General features: G+C 44.5%; 1 protein-coding gene across 6 annotated transcripts in view; it reads left to right on the top strand.

Annotated features, from left to right (window-relative positions):
- The window catches only part of DNAJC17 (DnaJ heat shock protein family (Hsp40) member C17), a 39,922-nt gene that overhangs the window by 13,159 nt on the left and 12,551 nt on the right, over positions 1-14,212 (top strand). For 5 of the 6 annotated variants that reach the window (XR_010405053.1, XR_006795012.3, XM_064570671.1 and 2 more), the window contains exons 2-4: positions 12,417-12,486; positions 13,024-13,082; positions 13,299-13,386. Coding sequence is in view for 4 of the 6 variants with exons in the window: in XM_064570671.1 (XP_064426741.1) it covers positions 12,417-12,486; positions 13,024-13,082; positions 13,299-13,386 (217 nt within the window). In the remaining 2 variants the exon portion in view is untranslated. The remainder of the gene's footprint in view (positions 1-12,416; positions 12,487-13,023; positions 13,083-13,298; positions 13,387-14,212) is intronic. The other variant, XM_064570672.1, reaches the window with a different exon arrangement.

The following is a 14,212-nucleotide window of genomic DNA, read 5'->3' on the forward strand; positions in this document are numbered from 1 at the left end:
ATAAATAAAATCTTTAAAAAAAAAAAAAAAAAGATCATTGCCTCCTAGGAAAGCATAGAAAAAGCCTAACTCTTTGCCTTCAGTGGAGCCTGAATGTGTTGCACTTTCAGTAGTTTATGTTCTGGATGATAATCCTGAGACATGGAAGTCAGACTAAACTCAAGTAGTGTCCTAGGATGAAGAAGGGGTGGGGGGCAATAGCATCTTAGAAAGATGTCAGGAGAAAGACTACACTTCTGCAAATTAGAATTTAAAGTCCTCGTGGAGCTTCTTTTCATCTGAGATCTTTGTCTTTCTGGGGCTGGGCCTTGGAGACAGCCTGGTCTTCTGAAAACCCATGGTCTGTGCAGGGGACATTGGGTGGGAAGCCACTCAACTGTCACCTGGCTCCTCCTCTCTGTGAAGTCTCAGGAAATGCAAATGAATGTTTCCAAGTGCTAGGGAGGCCAGGGATTTAGGGGAAACCCACAGGTAAAGAAAGAAAGCTGCAAGTGTTGGGGCGCCTGGGTGGCTCAGTCGTTAAGCGTCTGCCTTCGGCTCAGGTCATGATCCCAGGGTCCTGGGATCGAGCCCCACGTCGGGCTCCCTACTCCGCGGGAAGCCTGCTTCTCCGTCTCCCACTCCCCCTGCTTGTGTTCCCTCTCTCGCTGTGTCTCTCTCTGTCAAATAAATAAATAAAATCTATTTAAAAATTAAAAATTACAAAATTAAAAAGAAAGCTACAAGTGTTAAGTCAATCCAGTAGCCTTTGGCAACTTCTTCTTTTTTTTAAGATTTTATTTATTTATTTTCTTTTTATTTTCTTAGAAAGAGCGAGTATGGGGCGGGGATGGGGTGGTGGGCAGAAGGAGAGGGAGAGAGAAAATCCTAAGCAGGCTCCTTGCCCAGCACAGAGCCCAACTCCATCTCACGACTCTGAGATTATCACCTGAGCTGAAATCAGGAGTCAGAAGCTTCACTGACTGAGCCACCCAGGAGCCCCTAAAGATTTTATTTTTAAGTAATCTCTACAGCCAACATGGGGCTCAAACCCACAACCCTGAGATGAATAGTCACACACTCCACAGGCTGAGCCAGCCAGGCGCCTCAGCCTTTGGCAACTTCCCTTGGTGGCTTCAGCCCTGCCTAAGTGATCCAGCACTTGCAGACTCAGTTTCATGGAGGAGCTCCATCCCTGATGCCTGGGGTTAAACAGTTCTAGCTTTATCCCATATCATTGCAAATAGGGTCTCTCTGTTTCTCTCTTCTGAAAGTCCTTCCTCCTTCCCAACTTTATCATAGTGAAGGAACATATTTTGCATCTTTTTGCCCTGAATCCAGCCTCTTGAGCTGCTAATAAGGGAGGATTATTTCATGATAAACAATATTGACACCGGAAGCGTTTTCAAAGGCCTGCTTCAGGATAGTTGTGTTTATATGATGAGAAATTCTTTAGGCAGCAGTCACTTTGGAACGCTGGGCAAAGCTGGGAATCCAGTTTGTAACACAAAACACCAAACTCCAGGCCAACTGGTTCAAAGTCAAAACTAGCCTTCCAGGCTAAAACCCAGGAATGGGCCCTGCCCAGAGCAGGCTTAACAGCTAAAAAGAGTAATAACTAGTTAATCAGGACAGACACACTTGACCAGCATTCTTAGGCCAGCTGGGTTTTGGTTCACAGCCACTCTTAGAAGATCTTAGGCTACCTACTCTGCCATCTACTCTTTTTTTTTTTTTTTTAAAGATTTTATTTATTTATTTGACAGAGAGAGACACAGCGAGAGAGGGAACACAAGCAGGGGGAGTGGGAGAGGGAGAAGCAGCCTCCCCGCAGAGCAGGGAGCCCGATGCGGGGCTCGATCCCAGGACCCTGGGATCATGACCTGAGCCGAAGGCAGTCGCTTAACCAACTGAGCCACCCAGGCACCGGCCATCTACTCTTTGAATGAGAGTATTTCAGAGCCTCTGGGGGCTAACCAAGGATTATACTTTAGAACCACACCCCCAGCAGACTTGAAACCGGCCCTCTCCATCTTGAGAATTCAAATTGCGCTGACCTGGCCCCACCGTGGACTCACATCCATCCCTGGAATTGCTGTCAGCTTGGCATCCTTCTGGGCTAGTGTCACAGTTTACCTTCCTTCCAGAATTGGATAGATGAGAGGTTTGGGACTTACACTGAGTGCTCAGTTTTTGTGAGGTACTTCACGTGGACTGTTTTTTGTTTTGTTTTGTTTTTTTAATCCTCACAACTATGCTGAAAATACTTCCCTCACACTATAGTTGAAGAAGCTAAGGCTTAGTGAGGTTCAACAATTTGTTCAAAGTCTTGCTAGTAGTATACAGAAGATTGAAAATTTAAAAATACATCTGTTGGATTCCAGAATTTTCTCTCTTTCAGTGAACTATGCTGCCTTCTAGCTTAGAATAGTAGAAAGAAGCAGAATATCTGTTTTTTTAATTGAGATGTAATTGACATATTATATTAACATAATGACTTGATACATGTGTACTTTTTTTTTTTAAGATTTTATTTATTTGACAGAGAGACACAGCGAGAGAGGGAACACAAGCAGGGGGAGTGGGAGAGGGAGAAGCAGGCTTCCCACGGAGCGCGGAGCAGGGACCCCGATGCGGGGCTCGATCCCAGGACCCTGGGATCAAGACCTGAGCGGAAGGCAGACGCTTAACGACTGAGCTACCCAGGCGCCCCAAAAGATTTTATGTTTAAACAATCTCTACACCCAGTGTGGGTATTGAACCCACAACCCAGAGATCAAGAGTTGCATACTTCACTGACTGAGCCAGCCAGATGCCCCTGGTTGAAGTTTTCTAATACCCAAAATATCCTTTAATAAAAACAGTTTTATTTCCATGCTTTATTGCAACCATGTCCCTCTTTTTTCATGTCCTTTTCTGTTCTCAGTACCTTTCCCTCATTAAAGCAAAATCTTTTTTTAGATTTTTTTTTTTTTTTAAAGATTGTATTTATTTATCTGACAGAGAGAGACACAGTGAGAGAGGGAACACAAGCAGGGGGAGTGGAGGAGAGAGAAGCAGGCTTCTCCCCGAGCAGGGAGCCTGATGTGGGGCTCCATCCCAGGACCCCGGGATCATGACCTGAGCCGAAGGCAGACACTTAACGACTGAGCCACCCAGGCGCCCCTTTAGCTGTTTTTTTTTTTTTTTAAGATTTTATTTTTAAGTAATCTCCACATCTAACATGGAGCTCAAACTCACAACCCCAAGATCAAGAGTCTCTTGCTCTACAGACTGAGCCAGCCAGGCTCCCCTAAAGCAAAACTCTTGTATATCTCTTCTAAGTTGGTCTGGGACTCTAAGAGAAGTCAGGCTCTTTTACACCCTCTGTCTTTTTTTTTTTTTTTAATTAACGTATAATGTATTACTTACTTCAGGGGTACAGGTCTGTGATTCATCAGTCTTTTTTTTTTTTTTAAGAAACACAGTTTTATTTTTTTTAAAGATTTTATTTATTTATTTGACAGAGAGAGAGAGACAGACAGCAAGAGCGGGGACACAAGCAGGGGCAGAGGGAGAGGGAGAAGCAGACTCTCCGCTGAGCAGGGAGCCTGACACGGGACTGGATCCCAGGACCCTAGGATCATGACCTGAGCCGAAGGCAGATGGCCAACGACTGAGCCACCCAGGTGCCCCTGTGATTCATCAGTCTTACACAATTCGCAGCGCTCACCGTAGCACATACCCTCCCCAATGTCCATCACCCAGCCACCCCATTGCTCCCACCCCCCTCCACTCCAGCAACCCTCAGTTTATTTCCTGATATTAAGAGTCTCTTATGGTTTGTCTCTCTCTCTGGTTTCATCTTGTTTCATTTTTCCCTCCCTTCCCCTATGATCCTCTGCCTTGTTTCTCAAATTCCTCAATATCAGTGAGATCATATGATACTTGTCTTTCTCTGATTGACTTCTTTCTTTTTTTTTTTTTTTTAAGATTTTATTTATTTACTTGAGAGAGAGACTGAGATAGAGCATGAGAGGGGGGAGGGTCAGAGGGAGAAGCAGACCCCTTGCTGAGCAGGGAGCCCAATGCGGGACTCGATCCCGGAACTCCAGGATCATGACCTGAGCCGAAGGCAGTCGCTTAACCAACTGAGCCACCCAGGCGCCCTGATTGACTTATTTCATTTAGCATAATACCCTCTAGTTCCATCCACGTCGTTGCAAATGGCAAGATTTCATTTTTTTTGACGGTTGCATAATATTTCATTGTATATATATACCACATCTTCTTTATCCATTCATTTCTTGATGGACATCTAGGCTCTTTCCATAGTTTGACTATTTACACCCTCTGTCTTGAAGGTCCTTTCCAGCTCTCTGCTGGGAGAGCTACTCATCTTTCAGACCCAGCTCAGATATTTCCCCTCTGGGAAGCCTGCAGGGCTAAAATTAGTTACTCCCTTCCCTGTGTTTCCATTCTTTTTTTTTTTTAAATTATTTCATTTTATTTATTATATTTTATTTCATCATGGTAAGTATACTCTTTAATCCCCATCCCCTATTTCCCCCATCCCCCCACTCACCTACCTTCTGGTAACCATCAGTTTGTTCTGTGTAGTTAAGAGTCTGTTTCTTGGTTTGTCTCTCTCTCTTTTGCTTTTTTTTTCTTTGCTTGTTTGTTTTAGTTCCTAAATTCTGCATGTGAGTGAGATCATATGGTATTTGTCTTCTCTGACTGACTTATTTTGTTCGTCATTATACTCTCAGGCTCTATCTATGTTGTTGCAAATGGAAAAATTTCAGGCTTTTTTATGGCCAAATAATATTCCTACATATATATGTGTCATATCTACTTTATCCATCAGTCAGTGGGCACTTGGGCTGCTTCCATAGTTTGGCTATTGTAAATAATGCTTCAGTAAACATTGGGGTACATGTATCCCTTTGAATTAGTATTTTTGTATTTGGGGGGTAAATAGTGAGATTCCTAGATCTAGGGTAGTTCTATTTTTAATTTTTTGAGGAATCTCCAATGGCTGCACCAATTTGTATTCCCACCAACAGTATATGAGGGTTCCTTTTTAACCACATCCTTGCCCAACACTTGTTGATTCTTGAGGTTTTGTTTTTTGAGGTTTTTTTTAAAGTGAGCTCTACGTCCAATGTGGGGCTTGAACTCAACGACCCTGAGATCAAGAGTTGCATGCTTGGGCGCCTGGGTGGCTCAGTCAGTTAAGTGTCTACCTTTGGCTCAGGTCATGATCCTGGGGTTCTGGGATCAAGTCCCAGATCAGGCTTCCCGCTCTTTGGGGAGTCTGCTTCTTCCTCTGCCCCACCCCCTGCTCATGCTCTCTTTCTCTCATGCTCTCTCTCTCTCAAATAAATAAATAGAAGCTTAAAAAAAAAAAAAAAAGGGAGTTGCATGCTTTGTGGTTTGAGCCAGCCAGGCACCTGTTTCTTGTGTTTTTGATTTTAGCCATTCTGACCAGTGTGAGGTGATATCTCATTATAGTTTTGATTTGCATTTCCCTGATGATGATGTTGAGCATCTTTTCATGTTTCTGTTGGCCATCTGTAGGTCTTCTTTGGAGAAATGTCTGTTCATGTCTTCTGCCCATTTTTTAATTGAAATATTTATTTTTTGGGTGTTGAGTTCTATAAATTCTTTAGTATTTTGGATACTAACCTTTTTTTTAAAAAAGATTTTATTTATTTATTTGGCAGAGAGATAGAGAGAGAGCACAAGTAGGCAGAGAGACAGGCAGAGGGAGAGGGAGAAGCAGACTCTCCACTGAGCAGGGAGCCCGACGTGGGGCTCTATCCCAGGACCTTGGGATCATGACCCGAGCCGAAGGCAGCTGCTTAACCGACTGAGCCACCCAGGCGCCCCTGGATACTAACCTTTTATTGGATATGTCATTTGCAAATATCTTCTATTCAGTAGGTTGTCTTTTAGTTTTGTTGTTTCCTTTACTGTGACGAAGCTTTTTATTTTAATTTTTAAAAATATTTTATTTATTTATTTGACAGAGAGAGAGAGCGCACAAGTAGGCAGAACAGCAGGCAGAGGGAGAGGGAGAAGCAGGTTCCCTGCTGAGCAGGGAGCCTGATGCGGGACTCGATCCCAGGACTCTGGGATTACAACCTGAGGCGAAGGCAGACGTTTAACCAACTGAGCCACCCAGGCGCCCATGAAACTTTTTATTTTGATATAGTCACAATAGTTTATTTTTGCTTTTATTTCCCTTGCCTCAGGAGATCTATCTAGAAAAATATTGCTACAGCTGATGTCAGATTATTACCTGTGCTCTCTTCAAGGATTTTTATGGTTTCAAGTCTCACATACAGGTCTTTAATCCATTTTGAATTTTTGGGTGTGGTGAATGGAAGTGCTCCAGTTTCATTCTTTTTTTTTTTTTTTTAGATTTTATTTATTTATTTGACAGAGAGAGACACAGCGAGAGAGGGAACACAAGCAGGGGAGGTGGGAGAGGGAGAAGCAGGCTTCCAGCGAAGCAGGGAGCCCGATGTGGGGCTCAATCCCAGGACCCTGGGATCATGACCTGAGCCGAAGGCAGATGCTTAACGACTGAGCCACCCAGGCCCCCCTCCAGTTTCATTCTTTTACATGTGGCCATTTGTTGAAGAGACTTTTTCCCCATTTTATATTTACTCCTCCTTTGTCAAAGATTAATTGACCATGTAATTGTGGATTTATTTCTGTGTTTTCATTCTCATGGACCACTCTTACAGCATCACATAAAATAATGTAGTTCATTGTTTTCACAGCCATCTTCCTTGCTAAACGGTGTCCTTCCTCTTCAATATCAGGGAAATAACCTGATTACATCAGTAGACCCAGGAGGTGGGGTAGATTCAGTGCTGTACTGAAGGGCTCTCAGTAACCTTTAGATACCCCTCCTTGGAAATGAATACCATCCTGACATTGACTTTCTGGCCTTACCTCTCTTCTTGCTAATAACCAGCCAGTGCATGAGACTGGTAATTTTTTCTGATAGGATCTTGAAATACAGAATGATCAGCCCTTTATATCTTTAAAGGATGGTTTGGAAATTGAGGTCCAGGCCAGGCCTTGAGGTAATGGGGGGTCCGATATATCAATTTGATTAGGGCAATTGTAAATTTGGGGAGTATGGAGCTGGAAGGGCAGGGGTAAGATGGGGTCCATGCAGATGGAGGTAACCTAGGTCTAGTTATACTGTTACTTAAAAAAAAAAAGATCTGGGCGCCTGGGTGGCTCAGTTGGTTAAGCGACTGCCTTCGGCTCAGGTCATGATCCTGGAGTCCCTGGATCGAGTCCCTCATCGGGCTCCCTGCTCGGCAGGGGGTCTGCTTCTCCCTCTGACCCTCCCCCCCCTCATGTGCTCTCTCTCATTCTCTCTGTCTCAAATAAATAAATAAAATCTTTAAAAAAAAAAAAAAAAAAAAAAAGATCTGATGAGACTGTTAATAGACATTTGTCCAAGGAACACATTCTGGAAAGAGAATTGATAAGGAAGCAAACTGATATATATAATTTCCCATTATTACATAATTAATTTTTTTCAGTTTGAGCAATTTGTTTCCCTATGTAAGTAAAACAAAAACAGTTTTCTTTTTTGTTTGTTTCTGTGTCCCCTTTTTTATGGTTTTGCAGCAGTTGGTCATGCCCAACATGAAACATAATTGCAAATATTCACCTGTGCACAAGAGAATAGTGCTTAAGTACAAATGGAGACATGATTTTTAAAATTTTTTTAGAATTTTTTATTATGTTAATCCTCATACATTACATCATTAGTTTTAGATGAAGTGTTCCATGATTCATTGTTTGTGCATAACACCCAGTGCTCCATGCAGAACGTGCCCTCCTCAATACCCATCACCAGGCTAACCCAGAGACATGATTTTTTTTAAATAAATACTTAAACACAACTCAGGTCCCACAAGCACCTGGACTCTAAGGTGTGTGTCGCAAAACAAAACAAAAACAAAAACCAGTTTTCTGATATAGAACATCCAAAATGAATTATAAAACACACAATATACTTTAATATTATTCCTTTAGAATAAAGTCCATAAAGCATTCTCTCAAAAAAGAAAAAAAAAAAAAAAGAGGGGCACCTGGGTGGCTCAGTTGGTTAAGCGTCTGTCTTTGGCTCAGGTCATGGTCCCAGGGGCCTGGGATCGAGTCCTGCATTGGGCTCCCTGCTCTGCGGGGAGCCTCCCTCCCCCTCTGCCGGCTGCTCCCCCTGCTTGTGCTCTCTCTCTCTCTCCTTTACTCTTTCTTTTAAAGATTTTATTTATTTATTTGAGATAGAGAGTGAGAGAGACAGCACAAGCTGGAGGACAGAGGGAGAGGGAGAAGCAGGCTTCCCGCTGAGCAGGGAGCCTGATGCAGGGCTCAATCCTAGGACCCTGGGATCCTGACCTGAGCCGAAGGCAGACGTGAGCCACCCAGGCGTCCCCCCGCCATGCTCCTTCTGTCTTGCTTTTTTACCGGTCCATCTTGCCCCCTTTCTCCCTTTCTTTCAGATTTACAAAAGTGAACATATAATACTTTTAAGTAATCCCATGATACAAAAGAAACTGTTCCTCAAAAGCCCTGACATCAGTAGGCCACAGCCCTCATCCTGGTCCTGAAGAAGTCCATTCTGAGGGCAGGCAGCTTTCACGTTGAGGTGACAGACACCCTCTTCTCCCTGCCTTTTTTTCACCAAAGAGAGAGGAGTGGGAGAGAGGCAGAAACAAAATTCAAAAGAGCCCTATTTGCTGGTATTATCAAGGAGGAAGGTTTAAAAGACTACCCACCATCCAGTTAATGCTCGAACCTTGAAGAGAGAGTTGGGGAACTGGGGAAAGAACATCAGTATTGTTTTCTTATTGAAGAAAAACAACAAATAAAGGACCCTAATATATAAAGAAATATAATAAAGGCTTAGTTTTAAATGAAAAAGAAAGGAAGCCAGGGGCACAGGTAGGAGGCAAAAGAAAGAAGGAGAAAAAAATGATTGATAAAGGGCTGAAAGAGTAAAGGTGATGTTTCAGTTGCAAAGTGTATATAAAACTATTACCTCTTCTCTTATTAATTTTTTAATAGTGAAACCAGAGCTGGATGTTATTTTTTAATGGTGAAAAGCTAGATTGGGTTGGGGAGGCAAGCAGGTGGGCCAGGTGAACACAGGTAGCTGATTGGGAAGGTGGGAGTGTAGGAAGGCACATCTACACTCTGGCTGCTCAAGGCCTGTCCTGGAGTGGATTCTGTCTCCTGGGCTGAGCCACCAGCGCCCCGAGAGCCTGATGGGCTGGTCGCCCAGGCTGGTGAAGATGTAGTGCCCGCTGCAGCCCAGCAGGTGGCAGCACACCCTAGAGGTCCTGGGCAAGGTGGCTGCCCACCCTCCTTGGGCCTGGAGGTGGTAGTGGAGTGAGGCGCCTGTCCACACGTCCGCCCTTGGTGCTGGCTGCTTGCCTCTGAAAGTCCTTACTTAGCAGCTTTGGGTAGAAGTATTTATTGGTTTCCTCTGAGAAGCCTAGAAAGCCGGTTGGCTTAGCTACTTGAGAAAGTTCTGGGTCCAGAGGCTCCTCCTCACAGCAGGTTTGAGTGGCAGGTAAGGTATGCAGGCAGAAGTGAGGGCAAGGCCTCAGGAACCAGAGGCGATTCTGGGATTTTGTGCTCTGCCTTGTCTTTAAAACAGCTGAGTGCGCAATAGATGATAGAGAATTTTGGTGGCTACATTTGTTTATTTTTACTAACATAGGAAATAATAGTTTTTCTTTTTAATTCAGAGATACAAGATAAAAACTTAAGATGGACCATAACCTCCCCACCAAGAGACAATAAAAAATGATAATAAAATAAGACCTGTTTAAGGTTTGAAAACTTGAACTACAGAAAAGTATAAAATAAGAAGTAAATGGGGGCACCTGGCTGGCTCGGTGGAGCATGCGACTCTTGATCTCGGGGTTGTGAGTTCAAGCCCTATACTGGGTGTAGAGATACTTTAAAAAAATACCTTTTGGGCGCCTGGGTGGCTCAGTTGGTTAAGTGACTGCCTTCGGCTCAGGTCATGATCCTGGAGTCCCGGGATCGAGTCCCACATCGGGCTCCCTGCTCAGCAGGGGGTCTGCTTCTCCCTCTGCCCTCTTCCCTCTCGTGCTCTCTGTCTCTCATTCTCTCTCTCTCAAATAAAAATAAATAAAATCTTTAAAAAAAAAAAACCTTTTATGGGGTGCCTGGGTGGCTCAGTCGTTAGGCGTCTGCCTTCGGCTCAGGTCGTGATCCCAGGGTCCTGGGATCGAGCCCTGCATCGGGCTCCCTGCTCAGCGGGAGGCCTGCTTCTCCCTCTCCACTCCCCCTGCTTGTGTCCCCTCTCTTGCTCTCTCTCTCTCTGTCAAATAAATAAATAAAAAATATTTTTAAAAATACCTTTTATTATTATTATTTTAAGATTTTATTTATTTATTTGACAGAGAGTGAGAGAGCACAAGCAAGGGGAGTGGCAGAGAGAGAGGGAGAAGCAGGCTCCTTGCTGAGCAGGGAGCCCGATGTGAGGCAAAACAAAATTTTTTTAAATAAGAAGTAAATGTTTCCCTCCCCTCCATCTTCAGCCTCTCTCTAAAGGAAACCACTGTTAGGTTTCTTATGATAAGAAACTTTTTTTCTCATAAGTTTCTAATAAAAAAGAAAACAGGCACGTGGGTGGTGTAGTCGGTTAAGCATCTGACTCTTGGTTTCAGCTCAGGTCTGATCTCAGGGTCGTGAGATCGAGCCCTACATCTGGCTCTATGGTGCGGGGGTGGGGGCGGGGGGCTGGGTTCTGCTTGAGTTTCTCTCTCCCTCTGCCCCTTTCCCCTGCTCTCTCCCTCAAATAAATAAATAAATCCTAAAAAAAAAAAAAAAGAAGCCAAAGGCTATGCACATGCCCAAATATCTCTATTTATAGTTCTTTTATTTATTTATTTATTTATTTATTTATTTTTTAAAGATTTTATTTATTTATTTGAGACACAGAGAATGAGATAGAGAGAGCATGAGAGGGAGGAGGGTCAGAGGGAGAAGCAGACTCCCTGCCGAGCAGGGAGCCCGATGCGGGACTCGATCCTGGGACTCCAGGATCATGACCTGAGCCAAAGGCAGTCGCTTAACCGACTGAGCCACCCAGGCGCCCTCTTTTATTTATTTTAAATCCTAAAGTGATATTACATATACTGTTCTAAGTCTTATTTTTTTTTCATGCACTGTACCTTGAAAAAAAATTTTTTTTGAGGCATAATTGACATATAACATTGTATTAGTTTCAGGGGTATAACAATGATTTGGTATTTGTATATATTCAAAACCATCACTACAAAAAAATCTAGTTAACATCTGTCATCATACAGAGTTAAATTTTTTTTTCTTTTGCTTGAGATGATGACTTGAAGATCTTTCTAGTCAGCACATATAGACTTCTATCATAGTATTTTTTTTAAAGATTTTATTTATTGATTTGCGAGAGAGAGAGAGAGAGAGTACAAGCAGCAGGAGTGGCAGGCAGAGGGAAAAGCAGGTTCCTTGCTGAGCAAGGAGCCTGATGTGGGACTCGATCCCAGGACCCTGGGATCATGACCAGAGCTGAAGGCAGCCACTTAACCGACTGAGCCACCCAGGCATCCCAATCGTAGTATTTTTAATGGGTCTCTTTGTTGATGGAGATTTTGGTTCGTTCCATTGGGTGCTGATCTAATATAAACGTTGCTGCAGGGGTGTCTGGCTGGCTCAGTCGGTGGAGCATGTGACTGTTGATCTCGAGGTTGTAGGTTTGAGTACCACATTGGGTGTAGAGATTACTTAAAATCTTTTAGGGGTGCCTGGGTGGCTCAGTCGGTTAAGTGTCTGACTCTTCAGTCCAGGTTTTGATCTCAGGGTTATGAGTTCGAGCCCCGTACTCAGCTCCATGCTGGGCGGGAGCCTACTTTAAAAAAAAAAAAATAAACACACAGTGGTGCAGTGGACATCATTGTATGTTTGCTTTGGGATACTTCTACAAGTCCAAATTCCTAGGAGTGATCAGAGGGCAAATACATTTTAAAACTTGTATGGCTAAATCTTCTTCCGGAAAGGGTGCCCCAGTTTACATGCCCACCAAGAGCACGTGAGTGCCTGTTTCCAGGTGGCTGTAAAGAAACCTGCCCCTGCCAGGAGCCCTTCTACATCGTCTGTGGTGAGACTGGTGCTCAGCAGGAAGTAGGCCCAGCTTCCCTGCTGCAGGACAGCAGTCAGCTCCCTCCATGGCTTTTGCCTCCTCCCCTGCAAAACTCCTCAGAGGTTGTGAGGTGACTGTTTCTGCGTAGGAGCCAGCAGCCTCTCTTTTAGCGCGGGGGAGCACTCCCTGGATTCCCTTTATCTCGTTAGTGAGATTTTCCTCTCTGTCCTGGGGTGAGAGAGTGAATAACCACATCTTCTGGCTCTTCCAGGTGAAGAAGGCATATAGGCAGAAGGCCCTCTCCTGCCACCCAGACAAAAATCCGGATAATCCTAGAGCAGGTGAGACTCTCCGGGTGTGGGAAGGTGAGACCTGCTCACGTGGACGTGGTGTCTTCCCCATCTCCGCTCCCGTGTGCGTGCTGGGGAGTGCTGGCACGCACAGGCAGCCTGGCTTTGGGTGCGCAGCCCCAAACCTGCACTTTGCATGTGAGGGGCATCTGGTCAGTTGCCTGTACACCCCCATTCCTTTGCTGGTCCATCATCTGCTGATGTCGGCCTTCCTGCCAGCCCGTGGCTTCTTTGAGGTGCTTTTCTGAGGGAGCACACCGTCATCAAGCCCAACTTCATTATTCTTTTTTTTTTTTTTAAGATTATATTTGTTTATTTGAGAGAGAGTGAGCGAAAGAGAGAGCATGAGCAGGAGAAGGGGCAGAGGGGGAGCGAGAAGCAGACTCCCCGCGGAGCAGGGAGCCTGATGCTTGATCCCAGGTCCCTGGGATCATGACCTGAGCTGAAGGCAGATGCTTAACTGACTGAGCCACCCAGGCGCCCATGACTTCATTTTTGTCCTCTCTCTTTCTTGATCCATATTTTTAGCTGAGCTCTTCCACCAGCTTTCTCAGGCCTTGGAGGTACTGACCGATGCTGCAGCCAGGGTAAGCTCATCCTCCTCTATCCGATTGTCCCTATGGTTAGACACCACTGTGGCCCCTCGGCCTCAGTCCCCTATACTCTGCCCTGCGGCACAGTCCTTGCTGCCCCAGCCTGAGTCCTGGTCACTAGGCTGCTTCCTGACGGTTCTCGGGCTACATGGCTGGGTTCCAGGCTTGTCCTCAAGCTGACTGCTCCTCCGTGTTCCTTTCTCCTGCCAGGCTGCCTATGACAAGGTCAGGAAAGCCAAGAAGCAGGCAGCAGAGAGGACCCAGAAACTTGATGAGAGAAGGAAGAAAGTGAAGCTTGGTAGGTGACATCGTGGTGCTGGGTGGCCTTTGGTTTCCCTGGGCCATTTTCATGCAGCCCCTCACCTTTCTTCCTGGAGCTATAATTCTAGCACCTCAGAGCTTTTTGGCTCCAGGTCTGGGCAGAGCCCTGCTATCAGGGATGGTCTTAAAGGACACAATTAGGAATAACAACAGTGACTAGATTTACTACCAGCTAGCGTTGTGACAGATGCTTTACAGCCTCCTTTAATTATCACAACTATCCAAGGAGGTAGGTATTACTAAATCCATTTTTTATAGATAAAGAAGCTAAGGCACAAAAGGGATAAGAACTTGCTGGAGTTAACCACGCACTATGAGCAAAGTCTGTGTTCTTGTTCAGCATGCCGTCCTGGATCTTTTGATGCATCCCAGCCTCACTTTTGCACAGAGCTTTCACTCTGTGGAGTCCCCTCAGAAGAATCCAAATAGGTCCAGGCATTCTTTTTTTTTTTTTTTTTTAAAGCCTTATTATGGTGTATTTTGAATATCATAACATCTACCCATTTGAAGTGTACAATTCAATGGTTTTGAGTAAATTTCCCAAATGGTGCAACTATGACTATAAATCAGTTTGAGAACATTTTCATCACTGCAATAAGATTGTTCCAGGCAGTCTTTACCCAATTTTTCTCCCCTTCTTCTTGCCTATTTGACATCCACATATTTAGTATGTACATATACCATCCCAGTCCATCCACCTTGCTGTCAAAAACAAACAAAAAACCCTGGTGATTCTAGGTAAGTAAAGTGCCCAGAGAGGAAAGCTGTGTATGCCAGGCCCGAGAGGAGGGTTTGTCACAGCA

The sequence above is a fragment of the Mirounga angustirostris genome, unplaced genomic scaffold (genome assembly GCF_029215605.1).
Source record: "Mirounga angustirostris isolate CCGP_5_RB_7025 unplaced genomic scaffold, mMirAng1.0.hap1 SCAF_9, whole genome shotgun sequence".
Lineage (NCBI taxonomy): Eukaryota > Metazoa > Chordata > Mammalia > Carnivora > Phocidae > Mirounga > Mirounga angustirostris.